At 52.2% G+C, this 20,212-nt stretch overlaps 2 protein-coding genes across 5 annotated transcripts in view; one reads left to right on the top strand and one right to left on the bottom strand.

The window, feature by feature from the left end:
- Positions 1-1,245, top strand: part of Capzb (capping actin protein of muscle Z-line subunit beta) — a 102,077-nt gene extending 100,832 nt beyond the window's left edge. For both annotated transcript variants that reach the window (XM_060379186.1, XM_060379185.1), the window contains one exon: positions 387-1,245. In XM_060379186.1, the coding sequence (XP_060235169.1) occupies positions 387-474 (88 nt within the window). In that variant the 3' untranslated portion in view covers positions 475-1,245. The remainder of the gene's footprint in view (positions 1-386) is intronic.
- On the bottom strand, positions 1,049-20,197 carry Slc66a1 (solute carrier family 66 member 1). 3 transcript variants are annotated; one of them, XR_009590538.1, is made up of 9 exons: positions 20,101-20,197; positions 16,334-16,588; positions 11,413-11,542; positions 10,769-10,856; positions 10,249-10,391; positions 10,000-10,092; positions 9,127-9,312; positions 7,791-7,921; positions 1,049-1,633 (listed from the first exon to the last, which is right to left on the bottom strand). XR_009590538.1 is itself a non-coding variant. In XM_021656455.2 (9 exons), the coding sequence occupies exons 3-9, from the start codon at positions 16,495-16,497 to the stop codon at positions 7,844-7,846; spliced, it is 882 nt and encodes a 293-aa protein (XP_021512130.1). In that variant the 5' UTR covers positions 16,498-16,588; positions 19,697-19,794; positions 20,101-20,160; the 3' UTR covers positions 3,336-7,843. The 3 variants fall into 3 exon arrangements, 2 of the variants coding, with proteins under 2 accessions (XP_021512130.1, XP_021512129.1); XM_021656455.2 differs by lacking the exon at positions 1,049-1,633 and adding an exon at positions 19,697-19,794 and having other exon boundaries at positions 3,336-7,921; positions 20,101-20,160; XM_021656454.2 differs by lacking the exon at positions 1,049-1,633 and having other exon boundaries at positions 3,336-7,921.
- Between the last annotated feature and the right edge of the window lie 15 nt (positions 20,198-20,212).

The following is a 20,212-nucleotide window of genomic DNA, read 5'->3' as shown; positions in this document are numbered from 1 at the left end:
CGGTGGGGGTGGGGGTTGCCACACCTGCCTTTTCCGGGTAAGGAGCCAGCATCTGCTGCAGGTGGAGGAGGTGGGGTGGGTACTTCATTAGAAGGTCCTTACTGCCCAGAGCCTTCACCTGTCAGCCAGTAGAAGGTGCAGGCTGCATGGTTCCTGAAAGCTTCCAACAGCTTGAGTGGCGCCCCCCAATCTGTGGGCCTAGGGTTCTAGTGGTCAGGTTCCCCACACCTGGGCAATCTCTGCCCATGATGGCCAGCAAGGTACTGAGGTGCAGGCCCTGGACCCCCTTCCTTCTCTCCAGACGGTGTACCCTGTCACCCCACAGTGGCCCCAGGCCGCCTCCCTCTGAGTGTTCTGCTTGCTGATACCCGTCTCCTCCCCTGCAGGTCTGTGCAGACGTTTGCAGACAAATCAAAGCAAGAAGCGCTGAAGAACGACCTGGTGGAGGCCTTGAAGAGAAAGCAGCAGTGTTAGACCTCTGCTTCGCGCTAACCGGACCCGCCATGCACTCATTAGAGTCCTCTCTTTAGAAAACTTGTTTTCTGTTCCTTCTCCCTCTTCCTTTCCCTCCCTGACAGGTCACATAACCTGCATCGACCACGCAGCGCCATCTCTCCCCAAGAATAAAGCCTGATAACCACCCTCCTCTGGCTCCAAGGCCTGCTTCCCACGACGTTTCGCTGTCGAGACTCCGTTTTTCCATAGAGAGCGTGTGGTTTGGTTCGCCTGGGCCCTGCCTCCTCCCTCCTCCCGTTTGTAGGCATAAATACACTGTCTGCCACCGCGCCCTCCCATCTTTTTGTTACATTGGTGTAAAAAAATGTAAAACAAAAAATTTTATGAACTAACTGGTGTGTGAAAGATAGAAGAAAAACTGGAAATCTGATTCCATGTGTGTTTGGGAGTTGCTTGGAGTTGGGGGCCGGGGGGACAGGGGACAGCTCTGGAGGAAGGAGGCACGACCTCAGTACTGTCCTGCGCAGGTGTGCCCCTGTCCTGAGGAGACCACGGTGGGGGGGGGCTGGCGACCGGCTGCTCTTCTGGCCAGGTGCTTTTCTGTCAATTTTTATGGAATGCAAAAGGAGTTTTTGGGGTTTTTTTTTGTTTTGTTTTTGTTTTTTGTTTTGTTTTGTTTTTGTAAAGCTTAAACAAAAAAATCTACATCTTCTACTTGAGCCTCCATACTTAAAAAAAAAAAAAGGAAAAAAAGAACAAAAAAATAAATAAAAAGAAACTGGGACACAATTAGTGCTGGCCTTGTCTTCTTTCTCACCTGCCTCACTCTGCAGACCCGAGTGGCCTTCCCACACTGCGGCACTGCCCCCTGCTGTCCACCTCAGGCTCTGGGGAGGCAGCCACACTCTGCCGTGTGTGCAGGTCCCAGGCCACGTTCCACAGGGATGGGCACGCAAGACCCTGAGCTCTCGAGCTTCGCTGTCCTCTCTGCTGCTCTCAGGGACCACGCAGGCCTAATGCCTGCCTTCACCCTTCCTGGCAAGCTGGTCGGCTTCCTTGGGGGTGGGGTCACCCCAGCTTGTGTGTGGCATCTCTGACTTGTTAGTCCTGATTTCTCTTATTTGGTCCTAAGCAAAATTCCATGGGAGGCAGAAGAGCACAGGTGTCATGCTCACGCCTGTAAAAAAAAAAAAAAATCAACAATTGAGGCCAAGGAAGGAGGATCCTGAGTTCAAGGCTGGCCTGGCCTACAACAGCCCTATGTTGTCTCAACTACAAAACAAAATGTGCTGGCACACATTTGTAATTACAGCACTTGTGAGGAGTAACAGGATCAGCACAAATTCAAGGCCAGCCTAAGCTTCATAGTAAAGTCCAGGCTTGCTTGGCCTACACAGTGAGACCACCTCAAGGTAAATACTGAAGTTAGAGACTTGGGCCAGTGGATACTGTGTACTGGGTAAGGGCACTTGCCAAGCCTGATGGCTTCAGTTCAGCTCTGGAACCCACACAGTGGAAGAGAAGTGACTGGCGTGTGCACACCCGCACAAATTCTACTTTTCGTGCCGCGCAGATTTAGTTGCTTTGGGCTCAAAAGAGGTGCGACAGCACACAACAATCAGCTCGTTTTTTGTTTTTTGTTTTTTTTTTTTAGTTTTATTTCATAAAACAACCTGTAAAGATCAGAAGGAAGAGGTGGGCCTTGCCCAAAGACCTCCTGTGGGCTGTGAGTGGGCCAGGCACAGCAAGCTGCATTCTGTATGCCCCGGGGATGCCACGACCTACCCAGGGATTCTAAGGGACAGCATGGGACAAGGCAAAGCGTGCCCTCTGCACTCCCAGGCCACTCTGCTCCTTCCTTGCATGTCTCAGTGTGAGATCCATGGTGGCTGGCAAGGTCCCTGGGGCATTCCAAAGGTGAAGAGGGAAGACAGGAAGTGTAGGATGCCAACAGCTTTGGTGATTCCTAGCACCCAGGAGATAGCAGCACAAGGATCAAGAGTTCAAGGTTACTGGGGCTGTTAAAAGCACTGGCTGCTCTTCTAAATGGCCCTTGGCTACCTCCCAGCTCCCATGCAGTACCCCCCAGCATCCAAGGCCATATTCTGGCCCCTGTGGGCACCCGTTATCACCGAGGTTGCCAGGCATACAGGTAGGCAAAATAGTCTTAACAGCGATCTAAAAGTTCAGTGGGTGGTGGCTGCACACACCTTTAATCGCAGTACTCAGGACAAAGAAGCAGGTCCAGCTGTAAGTTCAACATAAGGCCAACCTGATCCTATGCTGCAAGTGTCAAGCCAGCCACAGCTACACAGTGAAAGCTTATCTTAAAAAACAACAAAACCCCAAAGCCCCTTCTTGCCCAAAATGATGCATAGCAGCTGGGGTAAGAGTTGAACAGCTATTTGAGTTCTTGAGCTAGGTTTTGTCAGCTGGTGGCATGTCCCCTGCCCACGGGCTCTCTAGCTACCACCTGGTGTCCGCTCACACAACAGGAAAGAGCCTGGGTAAGAAAGCCATGGCACAAGCTGGGCCAGGAGCCTGTCTTGGTCTAAGCTCTACCTGCGCCTGTCTCCAGCTCCAGTACATAATGAACACAGCCTCTGGGGTCCTAGACTTCCTGACTCAAGATTTCCTCACTCAATAGCCCAGTGACCAAGGACTTGAAGACAGGCCCTGTGTTGATCCCCACACACAGTGCCTCATCACTGATGGAGTAGACTCAGGGTTTTGATGCCCAGGACAACCTTTTCTTCATACCACTTCACCCCCCACATAGCCTTGGTGCCCCCACACCTGTGGTAGTGCCTCCTTCCTGCCATCCAAGGAACGGCTGTGACAGGCTGGTGATACGAAGACTGAAAGAACTCACCAAGACAAAAAAGGGTAGGAGAGTTTATTCGATAGATACACAGTGGTACAGTGGTAACAGACAAGACAGCAGAGAGCTGTAGGAGGCACCCCACAGGCTCCTGTCATGGGGGTCTTCTATGCATGCTGGCAGTTTAATGTCAATGTACAGCTGTTTGGGTCCTGCTTTGTTTTCCGAGACAGAGTCTCACTATGCAGCCCTGGCTAGCCTGGCACCCACTCTGTAGACCAGGCTGGCCTTGAACACATAGAGATCTGCCTGCCTCTGCCTCCCAAGTGCTGGAATTAAAGGGCCTGTGCCACTACACCAGGCAAGTTGCTTAGGTCTCAATGGATGTGACACCTGTGTAGGGTTACTTGCAGGCTAGGAAGACACATCATTCTACTGAGGGACAAGCTTTACAGTTGGGGTTGTGTCTCTTTGGGACCCGGGGCTGTCTGTGCAGTGTAGCATGAGTCACTGGAGGTCAAACTCAGTGACGGGCTGAGCTTGCTCCTTAAAGGGTAGAATCCTCTACAGTCAAGATACTCCAAGATAGATCACAGAGCCGGGTGTGGTGGTGCAAACCTGGGGTCCAGCACTTGGGAGGTGGAGGCAGGAGGATCATTCTTGGCCACTCACAGAGTTCAAGGTCAGCCTGAGATACGTAGTTCCCCAGAACAAATTAGTGGGTGCTATTTTTTTTTTTCTTGCTCTACAGTTAGGTTTTAATTTGTTTCCCTTACTCTATTCTATTCTACTGTTTTTAAACTTTGACATAGTTGCCCAGGCAGGCCTTTTACTTGCTTTGTAGCCAAAACTATGTTTCAATGGTCGATCTTCCTGCATCATCCTCCTTAGTGCTAAGATCAAAATCTATGTCACCAAGCTTGGTTTTCTTTTCTTTCTTTTAAATTTTATTACTTATTTGGACTGCCAGCTCGACCTGGCAGTCCAAGGGTATTATCACCTGGAACTGGAGATACAGGCAGTTGTGAGCTGCCTAATGTGGGTGCTGAGAATCGAACTCTGGTCCTCTAAAAGAACAGGATGTGCTCCTAACCACTGAGCCATGTCTCCAGCTCTGACTAAGCTTGATTTCCAATAATTATTTTTTAAAACCATAAAATTCAAACTGTAAACATATAAATTCACAAAACTTTGAAATCTATTTACATTGCTATGTTTTGGTGCCTTATCTGAAACTTGATATTTCTAGGTTTTTCAGTTAAGGATGGCTTTGGACTCCTGATCTTCCTGCCTCTGCCTCCTGAGTGCTGGGATTACAGGTGTACCCCACCAGACCATTTGTGTCATCCTAGGGATTGAACCCAAAACCTCACGCAAACTAGACAAGCTTTCTCCCAACGGAGCTGCGCTCCAAGCCCCTACGTGGATTCCTCTGTGTCATCTAAAATGTCTCTTTGTAGACACGCTCTCCTATGAAACTTTCCAGTCAGGAACACGGGCTGGACAAACGTGCTACGGGAGAAGAGGCAGGCCCTCACAGATGTAGCCCTTTGAGCTGCCCAGCAAGTGCTGTCTTTCTTCAGCAGCTCGGCTCCCTCTGCGTTACTCTGGGTTGTACATGCACCAGGGTGCTGCACGGTGTGACTATGGTCTTGTTACCTCAGACACCTCACTCGAGATGTTAATACTGCGTAGGTAGCCTGACACCTTTCCAAACAGTTTCCTCAAGCTCTGACTCACACCCTACCCTGTAGAGAGGATCTGTCCTTGCAAGCCACATGCCTGTCTCCCCCACCGCCAGAGCCTCTGGACAGACAGGGTCTCCGGTCCTTTCTGAGCATGTGCTGTGTCCTGTGGACACAGTGGTGTACAGACAGGTGCTCTTTGCCCAGCTCTCTGACTGGAGTGTGGAGGTAGGGGGTGGCTGCGTCCTCACAGCTGCTGGGCAGGGCTGGGAACTTAGCCATTTTGAGCCCAGGGAACCCACGGGGAAGGCAGGCCCTGCCGTGAGGTAGCCACTTCAAGCTTGTTACAGTGCATACCCACTAGAATCCCCTGGAAGCCCTAAAGCTGATTCAGACAGAAAGGTGCTGAAGGGTGATTTGGGACTGCTCCCCCTCCTGGAGAAGAGAAGATCTGGAGGCCATACTGTCCTAGTTGTAACGAGAGAGAGGAAAAAAAAAATCTCCAGGCTTGATAAATAACCAATGAGAATCCTAGCTGGGAAGGCCCGGGGTCAAGGACAAAGGGCAGGGTGGCTAGGCCCAGCCCTTCTGCCTCCAGTTTCTCTTGTGCATCTCTTGCGACTTAGAGAAGGTGAAGCCTTGTGAATAGAGCAGAGGGCACCATGAGAGGGGCTTTCCTACAGGGCATCTCACAGAAGTCACGAACGATGACATACACCTGTAATCCCTGTACTCCGGAAGGAAGAGAAGGAAGACTATGGGTTCCAGGCAGACGTGAGCTACAGTAAGACCCTGTCTCAAAATAAATAAAATTTTTAAAAATTACACACACACACACACACACCCTATCTGACTCACTAGAGAAGAGCCTTTGCAAACACATGGTCCAGCCTCCTCCTCACTTCTCCCTGAGTGACTTGATCGAGGCGCTCCTGGCAGGAATACTTGCATTTTTGTGGCTGAGCCTGGACTACAGCCAAAACGCCCTCACACTCGAGGCTGAGGAAAGACCTGAGGGGCCTGCTGTACTCAGGCCGCATCAGGATGAACATCCACTACTTCACTCCTTCACCTGCAAAAGTGAGAGGTATGGACCAGGGAGAGGACAGGAAAGCCAGCTGGGGCGTTTCTGGTCCACAGCAGCAATGGGGCCGTCATCACGGCAGGGTCCTATCAGTCAAGCTGGCTATTCCCGAGGGGGTACCAGATGGCTAAACCCCCTTTGGGTGGTGATGCTAATATAGTCACCATTTCCTCACCCAGGTTCCAGATGCTGGGACGTAAACCCAAAAGTGCACCTTACGTAGTCAGCACAACTAGATTCTGAGGAAATTAACACTGTTTTTGGTGTTATGGGAGGGAAACAGGCTTAGGGAGCTGGCCCAAGTCACAAGGCTCATGGGAGCTGAGACAGGCTTGAGATCCTGGAGTCCGTGAAACACTCCCCTATAAATAAGCAGCCTACCAGGTCCTGCAAGGCCCCTACAGTGACTCCTACTTGGAGTCCTGGCGCCTAAGAGAGGTGGGATCAAGGTTCAGAGAAGCTGCAGTCTGGCGCTTCCTGAGTAAAGGGCTGCTTCATCTATCAGCCAGGCATTCCCCCGTGGGCAAAGCCTGAGTCCCCATCAAGGGGTGTCTCCCCTACTGGAGCGACAAAGAGAGCTTCTCAGTCACACCTGTCACTCACGTCCTCCTGCCCATGCAGCTTCAGTTCAGTCCTGTACTTGGGGTCATGAGCCACACTGAGGTCCCAGATCTTCAGATTTGGAAGGGTCTAGGAAACCAGCATAGAGCCAGGTCCCAGGATGGGACAGAGCCAGACATCTGGCTGCAAAGATCACCTGAAGCCAGCAGTGGGTTGGGAACACTATGCCAGGGCCCTCTCTCCGTAGCTGTGGGCAGAGAAGCTAAAAGAACACTCAGAGGTGGATACCCTCTGTCTGTCTCTGTCAGGTAACCCCTGGCCCGGCATCTGGCTCTCTGGACCTACAATAATGTATGTGAATAAGCTAAGGCTAGCAGGAAAGGTTGTTGGTCCTCTGTCCCCAAAAGGTGCTGTAACAAAGCGAACTCCCTCTCTGCCTTCATCACCCCTGTTTCTTGTCACTACCTTCTTCAGGAAGGCACCAGTCTGTCCCTCTTCTCTACCTCAAAGGTGACCTTCACTGAGTTCTGACTATACTAGACACCTGACTCAATTTGGTACCTCAATTTGGGCTAACCACCTCACCAAGCCCAACTCAGGCAAGGATACAAGGAGCAGTAGTGCAGCCATGCCAAGATGTCCAGCCAAACCCTGCCCTTAGTTATCTGCCTTTTCCTGAGCCCCAGAAACAGGGAGCCCACTGGTGTGTCCCTTTTGTTGCCATGTTCCTTTGCCAGGGTAGGGTCTGTCTACAAGAGGGCAAAGAAATACAAGTTAGAGAACCAACGCCCTGAGGAGGCTGGACATGATTCCCCCATGAGGCTGGACTTGCCCAGGGTCCCTTACCAGACCCCAAGCACCATGAGAAGGAGCAGCAGAAACAGGCCCAGCTGGAAGGTACCATTTACTAGGTTGTGTCCAGTCAGAGGGACAACCCTTGGTCCCCTGGCTATGACATAGCCTGGAGTCCACAGGCAGATTTGAGGTAGGTAGATGAGAGGTGGTCACACCACCTTCTGGGGTCTCAGCTACGGATCCCCTACAGGCTCCCCAGGCAGCTGTCTTACGCCTGAGAGGTATGTCCTGGCACAGCACGAGCCAACTCCAACCAACTCCAGCCAGGCCCAGAAGTCCAGGCTACCTCCTAGGCCCAGTCCAGGGACGGCAACATCACTGCCCACACCTCATCCTTCCTGGGATGGCAGCAGCTGAGGTTCCCGTCAGCCAGGGCACTGGTCAGCTTGGAAGGAGGGGCTCTCGCTCTGAGACAGAGGCAATGGCGCGACTCCTGTACACCAGGAACTGGATGGAGATCTGAAGGCAGTGTCAAGGCTACAACAGGCATGCTGGGCTGGGGCTGCTCCTGCCACTCTTTCCTGTTCTGCAGGTGACAGGGGCCAGCCGGGACCTCCTAGCCTCACTCTTGCTCTCCTACCTTCCTAAGTGCCAGCCCTGATGCCCCAGCTCTGGCATCAGGAACCCTGGAATACAACCCAAAGAGCATGGGCCTTTCTCTCTCACTACATCCCCCGGGGACTCAGCAAATGTTGAAACAAGGGCCATGTTTACTTTCTGCCAAGCAGGAGCCAAGTAATGTCCAACTGAGCTACTTGGCAAACACTGACAGAGCGCTGAGGGCTGGGTCACATGGGGGGGGATGTTCAGATACTGACGCCAGCAGCTTAAAGACTCAGATGAAAAAGGAAAAAGACCGTGGGACTGATGGGTCACCCTGTATCATCAGTGAGGAAGTCCATTCACACTTGTCTTTGGGGTCTAGCTCTCGTTTCCCAGGCATAGGCATACGGACTTTTCTACTCCTCAGGGCCTTTGCACAGGCGATGCCCAGACTCTGCTTCCTTGTGTCTGAATAACTTCTCCTCTAACCCAGGAGAGATGACAATTGTCGAGGCCTGAGTTTACTCCAAGCCAGGACAGTCCAGTGGTGATACACTCTTGCTATCTTTCTCTGCAGCACGTGGTACCAGTCAAGCTAAGTAACTACCTAACCTAGTACATTCTGTCCCTGCTCACGGACGGTGCTGGTCCTGGCTAGGTACCTGGCACACAGAGGAGGTGCATGCTCTTGATGGACAGATGGACTGATAACACACAGATGGCAGGATACAGGTAAGTGAACAAATGGATGGATAAATGGGAAGCTGAATGGATGGGTGAGTGAGTGGATAGATGGATGGACAGACAGACGGGTACATGGATGAGGTTGGAGTGGTAAAAGGAGGCTGGATGAAAGGTTGGGTTGTAGACGCAGGATGGATAGCTGAATGGATGTGTGGCCGGGCTGGTGAGTGGATGGATGGATAGGCGAGTGAGCGGGTGACAGATGGGAGGGAGGGTGAATGGACAGAAGAATGGACGCGTGGATGAACAGGTGAATGGACAAATGGACAGGTGGATGGATGTGTAGATAGAGGGGTGGACTGGCCGGGAACTGCACGCTCAGGCTGAGGCTGCCTTGCCCACACAACTTTGCCAACATCACATACTCTAAAGGATACGATGGTGTCGAGCAGCAGCACACCCAGGCTGCCCACGAGCCAGGGCAGGTGGTGCAGCAGGTAGCTGCCCTCGCTCTGGCCCACCTCGGGGTTTTTGAGCAGCACGCTCAGCCCATACAACGTGTTCCCCAGCATCACCAGTGCAAACAGAGAGTAGGATATGCCTTGGGTTGACTGCCGCAGGAACTGGAGGGGGAGGGGATGGAGTCAGAGACCTCTAAAGGAGTTCCTGTTTACAATACCAGCACTTGGGATGCTGAGGCAGGAGGATCATGAGTTCAAGACCAAGCCTAGGCTATATAGCCAGTTAGGAGTCAATCTGGGCTACAGTGTGAGCCCTGTCCCCAAGATCAGAGAGGACTCTTATCATGCTAGACTGCAAGTGTCCTTGTAGGTGTGTCCTCTGTGACACATGCTCTTAGCCAGGTTTTCATTATGTGCCAGCATGGGCTTGGCACCCCAAACAGCCCTATCCAGGGCCCAACCCCAGCTGGCCCAATCCCAACTCCAAGCACTTCTCCAGGACCCTAGACATCATGGCTGCCTAGACCTGCTGGCCCCTGGCTCTGCAGCCCTCATAGACTCCTCCTGCTGGGCAAGCCTCCAGTGGGAGTCCTCATCATTGCCTGTCCAACTCTGGTCTCTCAGCTTAGCAGCTCCCCTGTTGCTAAGACACAATCTCATGGCTCCTCCATGAAAAGTGTCACAGGGGCCAATCTCCCAGCGGTAGAAAGAGGCTCAGCCAGCTGGGTGACTTAGCTCTTTTCAGCAGCTGCTGTGGTCCAGAGCTTCTGAACAAAAACCCGTGTGCCGTACCACCCTTAACCTGCCCGTGAGCCTTCCATGTGACCCACACCCCTACCGAAAGCTCACATTGGTGCGGATTTGAGGCAGTCTTGAGAGCAGGTACAGCACGCTGGACACGGAGCCGATGACAAAACCGATGACCTCCTTCTTTGTGAAGGGCTGGGGGGGAGGATGGAAAAGAGCACTCAACAGCTGGTGGGAGTCTTAGGGGACAGTCTCCCCAAGAAGAAGAGTGGCTCCCACAGCTTATCATCTGCATGATCATGTAGGGACCCGCGTGCCCACCCACGCTACCACCACAGATCCAACTCCTACCTTATTGCCTGGCTCCACAGACAGGAGCGTCCGTCCCCGGAAGCCTTCCCTGGGCACAGCCACAGGATCAGTGCTGCTCAGCAGTGGTGTGATACACACGGTCCCCAAGATGAACAAGAGTACAGAATTGATAGGGGTAGACACTGGATTGAGGCAGGAGAGAGGCCAAGATTAGGTATCTAGGTGACAGCAGACAGCCTGGGATGGGGGTCCCTGCCTTGCTTCTCAGTAGCTGTGACCTTGCACAAGCGACCTGGCCTCTCTGGGCTTCAGTTTATAGAAGGTACCTTTCCCCCAGCGATACAAAGGAAAGACAGTCAGGGCAGAGGGATCAGCACTCCGTCATGGATTCTGCTCTGTGACTCACCCTCCTTTCTGGCTCTGAACCAGAAAGAGGAGAGAGCAAATGGGGCCTCCCTTCGCCTTGATCTACACACGTCTCCACCTCATCCTGCTTCATCGCAGGTCCCAGGCTTCCCAAGGGCAGTAGAGCCTGACCCAGAGTGACCCCTGGACTCACACGCAGAAGGTCGATTCTTGAACTTGTAATGGAAGTACAGCGTCAGCATCATCAGGTCAGCCAAGACGTAATACACGGCCGTGTAGGTCTGAGAGAGAAGTGGACCCGGGCACTGGCTGCAGTCCAGGCCACGACATGACCACCCCAGCAGCCCTCCACTGCACCCCAACTGATGGCCAGCTCCAGTCACTTTGCCTCTTTGATCCTGTCTCCTCAACTGAACCAGAAGGCTCCCTACTCCTACCTCGGCAAACAAGGGATCAGGTGCACAAAGAGTCCAGCAAGAATTTAGCCTGGACAGTCAACAGGGCATCTGTAGCTGGTGCCATTAATATGGAGTAGCCATGGCCTTCCCAACTGACCCCAGTTCTGCCGGCCAGGAAATAATGTCTGGGCTTCTCCAGGAAGATACCACTTTCTAGTTTGAGGGCCCCAAACTCAGAAAATTTAGCTGGGCCCCCAACCCCTCAGAACCACAGACCCCTGTGGTGTGATATGCTTACATGGCAAATGGTGAAACTGAGGCTAGGACAGAAGCCCTGACTCACCCATCCCGACACAGCATGGTAGCCATGGAGTGCTGGCTGACAGGTCCGACACCCCAGCCTCCCCTCCCTGCCCTACTGTGCCTGGGACCCACCTACCTGCAGGGGCAGCTGGTCAGCAAGGAAGGAGCCAATGAGGTTGCAGGAATCCCCACCGATCCAGCCCAGGAGGAACCACAGAGATAGGGCCTGGTCCATGTTGCCTGTCCTGCAGGCCTTGATGTATTGGCTGTGGAAGAGGAGGGGACAGATGCTCGAAGGCTGAGGCCTGAGAAGCTACCTTAGAAGGCCAAAAAGAAGACTCGACAACAGTATAACTGGACCCAGTGGGCAGGAGATGGCCCAGGCACTCACCCTCAGGGTGGCACACAGAACTTCACAGACAATATGCTCAGAGCGTTTCTTTGATCTATGCAGAATTTTTACCAAAGGGACCCCTATGAGCCCAGGAGCACAGCAGCTGTATCGTTCCAGAAAAATCCACAACCTTACTTAGATTTTCCCCACTGCACCCTGGGGTCTCCAGAAGGGACGAAGGGTGTGTACAGAGTCCTGAAGCATGTTCCTCGGCCTTGAGAAGCACCTTGGCTTCTTTTTAAAAATCTGCTTGGTGGGAGTTGAAAGCAGGGATCGGGCAGCTGAGGTGGGTCAGGGCTCGGCCAGGCCATTTTCAGGAGCCACTGATGGTGAGACAGAGCTACAGCCTGGTCACTCTCAAGGCGCAGCAGAGAAGGATGGCCAGACTCCTGTGCTCTGTTTTTAGGTCACAGACTGTTTTTGGTCCCCAGACTGTTTTCTCTAAGACCCTTCAGGATGGGGTTAGGTAGGGTATGGAGCCAAATGTAATGTGAGCCACTGCTGCTAAGAGCCTTGGGTCTCAGGCCAAGACTTAACCCCCCTGTTGGCAATGACCCCAACACAAGGATGGTCAAATCAGTTAGGACACTGCACACTGGGGACAGAGTTGGCTGTTGTCACTGTGTCACTGCTCAGATTCACCCTGGACATAGCCTCTAGCCTTGAGGCTCTCTTGATGCTTGCTACTGACTGTTTATGACAAGGCCTCAGACAGTCCAGGCTGGCCTCAAACTCTCTGTATACCCTTCCACACCAGGCTCTCTGGTCTTGCTCCTGACTGTTACACATGAGCCATTTATTGTTCAAAATTCTTTTCCACTGTCCCATTCCCCGACCCCTACCCTGGGTCCTGGGTTGGAACTCAGAACTTCACATGTACTAGGCAAGAGCTCTTCTATACCCCAGCCCCTGTAGGCATAAGGTTATTGTGTAATTCAAACGATGATTTCTATATCCCCATAAGTGGTTGCAATCCTTGTTCTGAGACTCCCTTATCTCAATGGTGTGTAAACACACCCCAATTGTCCTGTGATATGCCAATAAAGCAGCTTACTTTACTCAGCCAATCACTGAGCAGGGGAAAGAATAGGGCTGGACTTCCTGTCAGCCAGGGGAGGAAGGGTTAGAAGAGGAAGTAGGGAAGTGAGCCACCAGCAGAGGCCCAGAAGACCAGGAGAGAGAGCTCAGCAAAGAAAGCCACAAAATGCAAATATCTCTCGGATATACACTGGGAGGAAGCCAGGTTAGCATAGAGAGTTAAGAATAGACTGGGGCTGGGGCTCAGAGGTTAAGAGCACTGGCTGTTCTTCCAAAGCTGAGTTCAATTCTCTGCAACCACATGGTGGCTCATAACCATCTATAGTAAGATCTGGTATGCAGGCAGAATGTTGTATAAATAATAAATAAATCCTGAAAAAAAATAGACTAATACTGCTCAGGATTGAGCTGTGAAACCTGTTAAAACAGAGTCTTAATTATTCGGTTGGAGGCCCGGTTAAGCGAGAAACTGAGAAACAAACACAATCTCATAAAAATAACCTTAACACGGCCCACAACTTTTTAAAAGAATAATTTGTCAATGGGGGCACGTACATGCCACAGCACTGTGTGGAGGTCAGAGGACAACAGTGCGGAGTCAGTTCTCTCCTGCCACCTTTATGTGCTTTCTAGAGACCCTGTTCAGACTGTCAGGCTGACATGACAGGTGCCAGTCAACCTGCCCTCCACTTTTCACTCTAGCCACCTGCACACATTCCCATAAACAGACCATAAGGAAAGGACTGGGCTGTAGCACAGCTGACAGAGCGCCTGCCGGGCATGCGTGAAGCCCAGGGCTCAATGCCCAGGACTGCCTAATCTAGGCCCAGTGGTGCATGCCTGTAATGAAGCTCTGGAAGGGCACTAGCAAGATGGCTCAGCACGTAAAAGCCCTTGTCGGACAAGACTGATGACCTGAGTTTGGCTCCCAGAACCCACGGTGTAAGAAGAGACTCGTAAAAACTGTCCTCTGAGGCTGGAGAGACGGCTCAGTGGTTAACAGCACTGCCTCCTCTTCCAGAGGACCCAGGTTCGATTCCTACCACCTACATGGCAGCTCACAACTGTCTGTAACTCTTGTTCCAGGGTTTCCGACACCCTCACACATACATACATGCAGTCAAAACAGCAATATACATAAAACAAAATTATATATATTTTAAAAAACCTGTCCTCTGACCTCAGTGCACACACATACACATAATAAAAGAAAGAAAAAATTTAGAGGGTCTAGAGAGATGGCTCAGTGCTTAATAGCACTCACTGATATTGCAAAAGACCTGGGTTCTCCTACGTCGTGGCTCCCAACTGCCTATAACTACAGTTCCAAGAGATCTGATGTCCTCTTCTAGCCTCTGAGGGCACTGAACACGTGTGCTGCACAGAGACAGACGCAAGCTAAACACCCATACATATAAAATAAGAAAACGAAAAATTTTAAACGAATTTAAAAAAATAAACTCCGAGCCAGGTCCAGTGGCAGGAGACTTTAATCCCAGCACTCAGGAGGCACAGACAGGTGGATACCAATCTACAGAGTGAGTTTCAGGCTGCTGGAGCTAGACAGCGTGACCCTGCCTCAACGTAAAATATTCATTAATTAGTGATAGATTACTTTTTAAAAGAAACTCAGGAGAGTAGAAGACATTGTACGGCTAGGAGCACTTGGGGCTCTTACAGAAAGCCCAGGTTCAGTTCCCAGCACCCTCATGGAGGCTCAGAACTGTGTGTAAACTACAGTCCCAAGGGTCCAGATACCCTCTCTGGGGACCACACACATGGGTGGTGCACTTATATACAGCCAAGCAAAATACCCAAACACATAAAATAATTTTTTAAAAATGAGAATGAAAAGACAGCATACAGTGGTGGCTACATGTGTGATCCCAGCAATTGAGAGGTGGAGGCCGGAAGATCAGGAGTTCAGGGTTACAGGGTTTCCCAGGTTGACCCTGAACTCTTGATCTTCCTGCCTCAGCCTCCTAGGAGTTGTAAAGAACTGGGGGGATGTGCAGGAGCTGAGGTCAGAGGTCAACCTTTGCATCAGTCTCCACCTTCCACCTTGTTTGAGGCAGGGTCTCTTGTTCACAGCTGCATATGGCACACCGGCTGGTTCACGAGCTCCCAAGGATTTTCCCATGTCTGCCTTCCACCTCACCAGGAGCACTGGGACTGCAGACATACACTACCGTATCCATCTTCATACGGGTCCAGGGACTGAATGAAGTAAGATCCTCATGCGTGTGCAGCAAACACTCTACACTGAGTGAGCTCCCCCAGCCAACAAGCAAAAAAAATATTTTTTCGTTTTTTGAGACTAGATTTCCTCTGTCTGTGTAGCCTTGGCTGTCCCAGAGCTTGCTCTGTAGACCAGGCTAGCCTCAAACTCACAGACAGCGTCCGACTGTGTCTGCCTCCCAAGGGCTGGGATTAAAGGCATGTGCCATCACCACCTGGTCAAGCAATTTTTTTTTTTTTTTTAAGATTTATTTTTAGTTTTTAAGTTGTTTTCCCTGCATGGATATATGTGTGCCCTGTGTGTCCCTAGTGCAGAGGCCGGAGGGGATGACTGCGCTCCTGACAATGGAGTTACATGCGGTAACCATGTGGGTGCTGGGAACCAAACCTAGGTCCTCGGCAAAAGCAGTAAATACTCTTAACCACTGAGCCATTTCCCCAGCTCTTATCTGTGTAGCCCTGGCTGTCCTGGAACTTGATTTGTAGACCAGAGTGGGTTTGAATTCAGAGATCCACCTGCTTCTTCCTCCCAAGTACTGGAATTAAAGGGCCACCATCACCACGCCCAGCCCAACAACAATTTTTAAAATAGTGACAACAGCTTTAGAGGTTAGAGCCCTTGGTGAATTCCTGATGGATGTAACTACCGCCTGCCTTGCCCTCCCACGATGCCCAGGCTGGCATGACAGCAGCTGTCTCCTCTCTCAGACCCCTGCTGCTCCTGGCCAGCTGTCTGCTGGTAGTAGCTCATACCTCCAAGTTTTTTAGCTACAGCCCTTCCCGCCTCTGCTGAGTGGCCGGGTGCTCTCCTTCATGCTTCACAAAATGGCACCATGGCAGCTTTCCAGCTTGTGCATATACTGGGAAGATGAGATCTGAGGCCCAGAACCAGGCAGCGATCTACCCTGGCCACAGCCAGAAGGTGGCAGAGCTGAGCCTGGACACGCTGGACCCTGTGCAGAAATGTCCTTATTCCCCAGCCTAACAACAGCCACATCATTCTGTAGCCCCGGCTGCCACCTTCACCATCAGCCTTACTTCACTTTAAGGACACGGCCATAACCAACGCATCCCAGCCTCCCGTTCTCTACCCCCATCTCTTTCCAGCTGGGCAATGAAGAGCCCATGACCTCATCTCATCTCATCTCGTCTGTGAACCAGGGGAAAGAGTGCTGACTATTTCACAAGGCTGGTATGACGTAAACCCCACCAGTACTTAGACACAGACCGGGAATAATACACTGGGTGCTCAATACATGGCAGAAAATGTTATTTCTGCATCAGCAGCACTCAACAGGAGGCCTGGCCCCCACTAGACTCCATGCACCCTCCCTTCTTCATAGCAAACCGGAAATTACCCGCTCCTGCCACACAGGCACATACTCACGGGAAGGTAGATGCAGCGAAGCAGAGAATGGAGACCAAGCCCAGGCCCACGCTGGCCTCATCCCAGCCATCCTGGGCACATTCACCAAACACATCCCAGATCCACTGGATGGAGCCGTTGGGGCAGGTGGAAAAGTTACTGGCGCCCAGCATCCTCCAGACCATGGCTGCAGTAGACGGTCCCAGCAGGGAAGGAGGGGAGGAAGCGCAGGTGTCTGAACACAGGCAAGGCTTCAGAGGCTGACAAAGGTTAGTTCTAGAAAAAGGGGAAAGAGGAGGTCGTCAGCCTTGGGAGGTCTCTCCTCATTCACGTCCCCTACCCAGGGTAACAACAGGCCCTACTTCACACAGCTGCGGTGCCAGTTAAATAAGTTCATATGCAGAGTGTGTGGCCCTATGTGCCAACGGCATTTTTTTTATATAATTTGTGAACATTTAGGTATTTTGTTGTTGGTGTTGTTTCGGAGGTCAGATCTAGAGCCTTGCACGTGCTGGACAAAAGGTCAACAACTGTCCTGCATCCCAGCATATATATATTTTTTTAATTTTGGATCTCAAGATAGGGCCTCATAAATTGCCCAAGCTGGCCTTTAAACCTTCAATCCTCCTGCTTCAGATATCAGAGTGCCGGGATTACAGGTCCATGCCACTAGGCCAGGCTTCCATTTTTTGTAAGGTCTCTGAGACCAGATCTCACTCGAAGGAAGACTATCCTATTTGTCTGTCATGTGGGAATGAGAAGGAGGTTTCTAGGGTTACTACCCAGGAGCCTGGACAGGACGCTGGAGCACATTCCTCCCGAAGCTAGAAAGCCCTTCAGACACCTACCTGCAAAGAAGCCACAGCCCAAGCTGTGGACACTGTCTGTCACTCTAAGTGCATGACAGTCTTGAGAAGGGATGGAGAGCAAGGCCTGGCTGGAGCTACGTCCTGCAATCCTTGCATGCACTCACACATTCTGTCCTCTGCCTAACTCAAAGGAAACCACACTGATAGATTCTGCAGGAACCTGAGGCCACAGGAGGGAAGTCATCTGCAAGGACCACCCCACCAGAAAGCAAAAGAGTCAAACGGCCATGGGAGCAGCTTCCCTGGAGGCTGCCATGGCCCAGGCTTCCCCTTTCGTCACTATGCTAAGAGGGTGTTTCCTCACCCAGGCAGACTCACTCCAGTACCTTAGTTCCCAGTTAGGCCGGGAAGGCCTGGCCTCCTTGCAAAGCTCCGGCTGGACCCATGGCTGCTGAGCTTGCAGTGAGCAGGGCAGGGAGAGGAAGCAAGTCAGCTCCTTTTCTCAGGAAGCCCAGACTCTCAGCCCTAATGTGACCTGCCACTAGAGCTGGGGGTAAGGGTGCCCCACGTCACTGTCTGGCCAGCTCACTGTGGCAGCTCTAAGTGGTGGGGCAGAAGATGGCTGGAAGGGCCAGAAGATGGTGGCACATGCCTTTAATCCCAGACTTGGGAGGCAGAGGCAGGCGGATCTCTGTGAGTTCAAGGCCAGCTTGGTCTATAAAGCGAGTCCAGGACAGCCAGGGCTACACAGAGAAATCATCTCCAAAAATACCAAAATGAAACAAAACATATCAAAAAGATGGCTAGAAGGTTCTTCCCCAGTCTTAGTGGCTGGTACAGTTGACATCAGCATAGCCACTTTGGGGAGCAATTACCTGACACCCCAATTCAGTCTAGGTAAGAGCTGTGCTTTAAGAAATCCCTTTGATTATCAGCCATTCACATCCTACCGGACTCCTCCCCTGAGAACCCCCTGTAGATTCTGAAAGGGCTTCCACAGTCCATCACACACCCATACACTATCATCCCTCACAACAGGCTGGGTAGGGAACACTATCCCATTTTAACAGGTAGGAGCGAGTGGCTTTAGGCACGTGAGTCAGCCTGACTGAGCCTGTCTACGAACTGGGGCTAATAAAATCCTCCTAAGCCAAACAAAATTATGAGCCTGGCATCTGTTCCAATGGCAGGGATGGTTTGAAGATGAGAAGCCAGTATCATGACCACTGGGGAGCCTCACTCCCTTTCACCAAGTTAGGAAAGAAATGAAGTGAGCAGGGACCCCGGGTTCAAGCAGCTCTCCCAACTCCTTCAAAGACGCCTTAATACCAAAGACTGAGCCTAGGACTTCATCCTGCTAGCCCTGTGCTCAGCCCTAAGCTACATGAAGAGCTATTATGAACGGTTCTAACTCTGCTGGTTCATGCCCAGAAAGGCTAGCCAGGAGACAGATTGGCAACACCTAGCTCCTCTCCCAACTCCAGCCAAGGAGGTGCTTCCCACCAAAGCAGATGCAGGTTCCGTTTTGATACTGGATCAGGGTCAAATTCACAGAGGCAAGGTGCCAAGGACCCCAAGAACTGCCCTGCTTAACCTCATCCCCTGCCCCAGGTCCCGAGTCCCAGGCACCTGCACAGGCCGTTTCTTCCTCTAGGAAACCCTTCTCCACTATCAAGACCTGACAGAGATACCACATTTCTAAACTGCCTTCTTTCTCCAAGAGGTCCTGCAGCCAGCCACTCCTCCTGTCCCCTGGAACACACTCACTCCCCGCAGATGTGTCACCCTCCTTGTTACATTGCTCTTCATGCAAGCCTCTCTCCCCTCTCCCTGCCTGCACACTTCCTGTTCTCGTGGGTCTGGATGGAGAATGCAAAAGAGAGGGAGAGGGGAGGGGAGGAAACTTGTGAGCTGAGGGAACCTAAGTCCCTCTGGGCAAGTGATGGAGCTTCAGGGTTCTGAGGCATAAAAAGAAGGGAACCGTAAAAGGGACTTACCTCCTAGACTGGCTGCAGACTTCAATAAAAACCCAGGCCAAACCTCGCTAATGGTTTGAGCCTAGGAACGCATCCATGTTTGCCATGTTTACCACTGAGCTACATTCCCCAGTATTAGGAAGGGCTGACTCTCACGGATCATGTCCAGAAAGGCTGGCCAGGAGACGGTATCTCCTGCCACACTCAGGTCCTCTCCAACTCCAAGCAAGGCCAGAAGGTGCTTTCCACTAAAACGCATCTGGCGCAGTCAACAGCGATAGTCTGTCCTTGCTGTCACCCCCACCCGGGGTCACACAGTTGCATGGAGTATACACTAACTGAACAAAACCCGAGGCTACAGGTTTGGTTTTTTTCCCGGCGATGGGGGCCAGATCGAGAAAGGGTTTCTCTGTGTAGCCCTGGCTGTCCTGGAACTCGCTCTCCAGACCAAGCTGGCCTCGAACCCAAGCTGGCCTCGAACTCAGAGATACGCCTGCTTCTGTCTTCTGCCTCCCAAGTGAGTCCTCACGCTTCTACCCAACTTTCCATGGAATCCTGCCGTGAGCGTGGCGTGGGAGGGGGCATTCTGGGCTCCCTACCTGCAGACCTGGGGAGAATGTGTTCGGGGAGCGCACTGGCTCCAGGATCCTACCCATTCCAGGCCTCCAAACCAAGGCTCTAACTCCTTCCGGTGACTCTGCGGGTTCGAAGGGATAATGACAGGGCAGCTGCTGGGGCAAGCGCCGCGAGGCCCCCGCCCAGTCTACGGAAAACAGGTTAACCAGAAGCCCAGATGCCGGAAGGCAAAGACCGGCAGGTGAGACGTGAAGCCGGACCCGCACCCCTGGCCCGGTCGGGCTAAGGCCCAGGATCCCGCGCCCCAGGAGGAGACCAGCGCCGGGGAGCGTGCAGGGCTGGAGAAGGGTGTAGGGAAGGCTTTGCTGCGTGTGCCTGGAGTCCCGACCCCCGGCCCGGGCCTGCAGCCAACCCCCTTCAGTCTCACCAGATCAGGATCCACCGCCGAACCCCAGCTTCAGGTTCGCAGCCGGCCAGAGTCAGCTGACCTCCGCGAGGTCCCGCCCCCCACGCTGTGGGTGGAGTCTGAGGCTACAGGG

This window comes from Meriones unguiculatus, chromosome 3 (assembly GCF_030254825.1).
Source record: "Meriones unguiculatus strain TT.TT164.6M chromosome 3, Bangor_MerUng_6.1, whole genome shotgun sequence".
NCBI classification, from domain to species: Eukaryota; Metazoa; Chordata; class Mammalia; order Rodentia; family Muridae; genus Meriones; species Meriones unguiculatus.
Note: the sequence above shows the minus strand (reverse complement) of the source record. Positions and strands in the feature narration are given on the sequence as shown.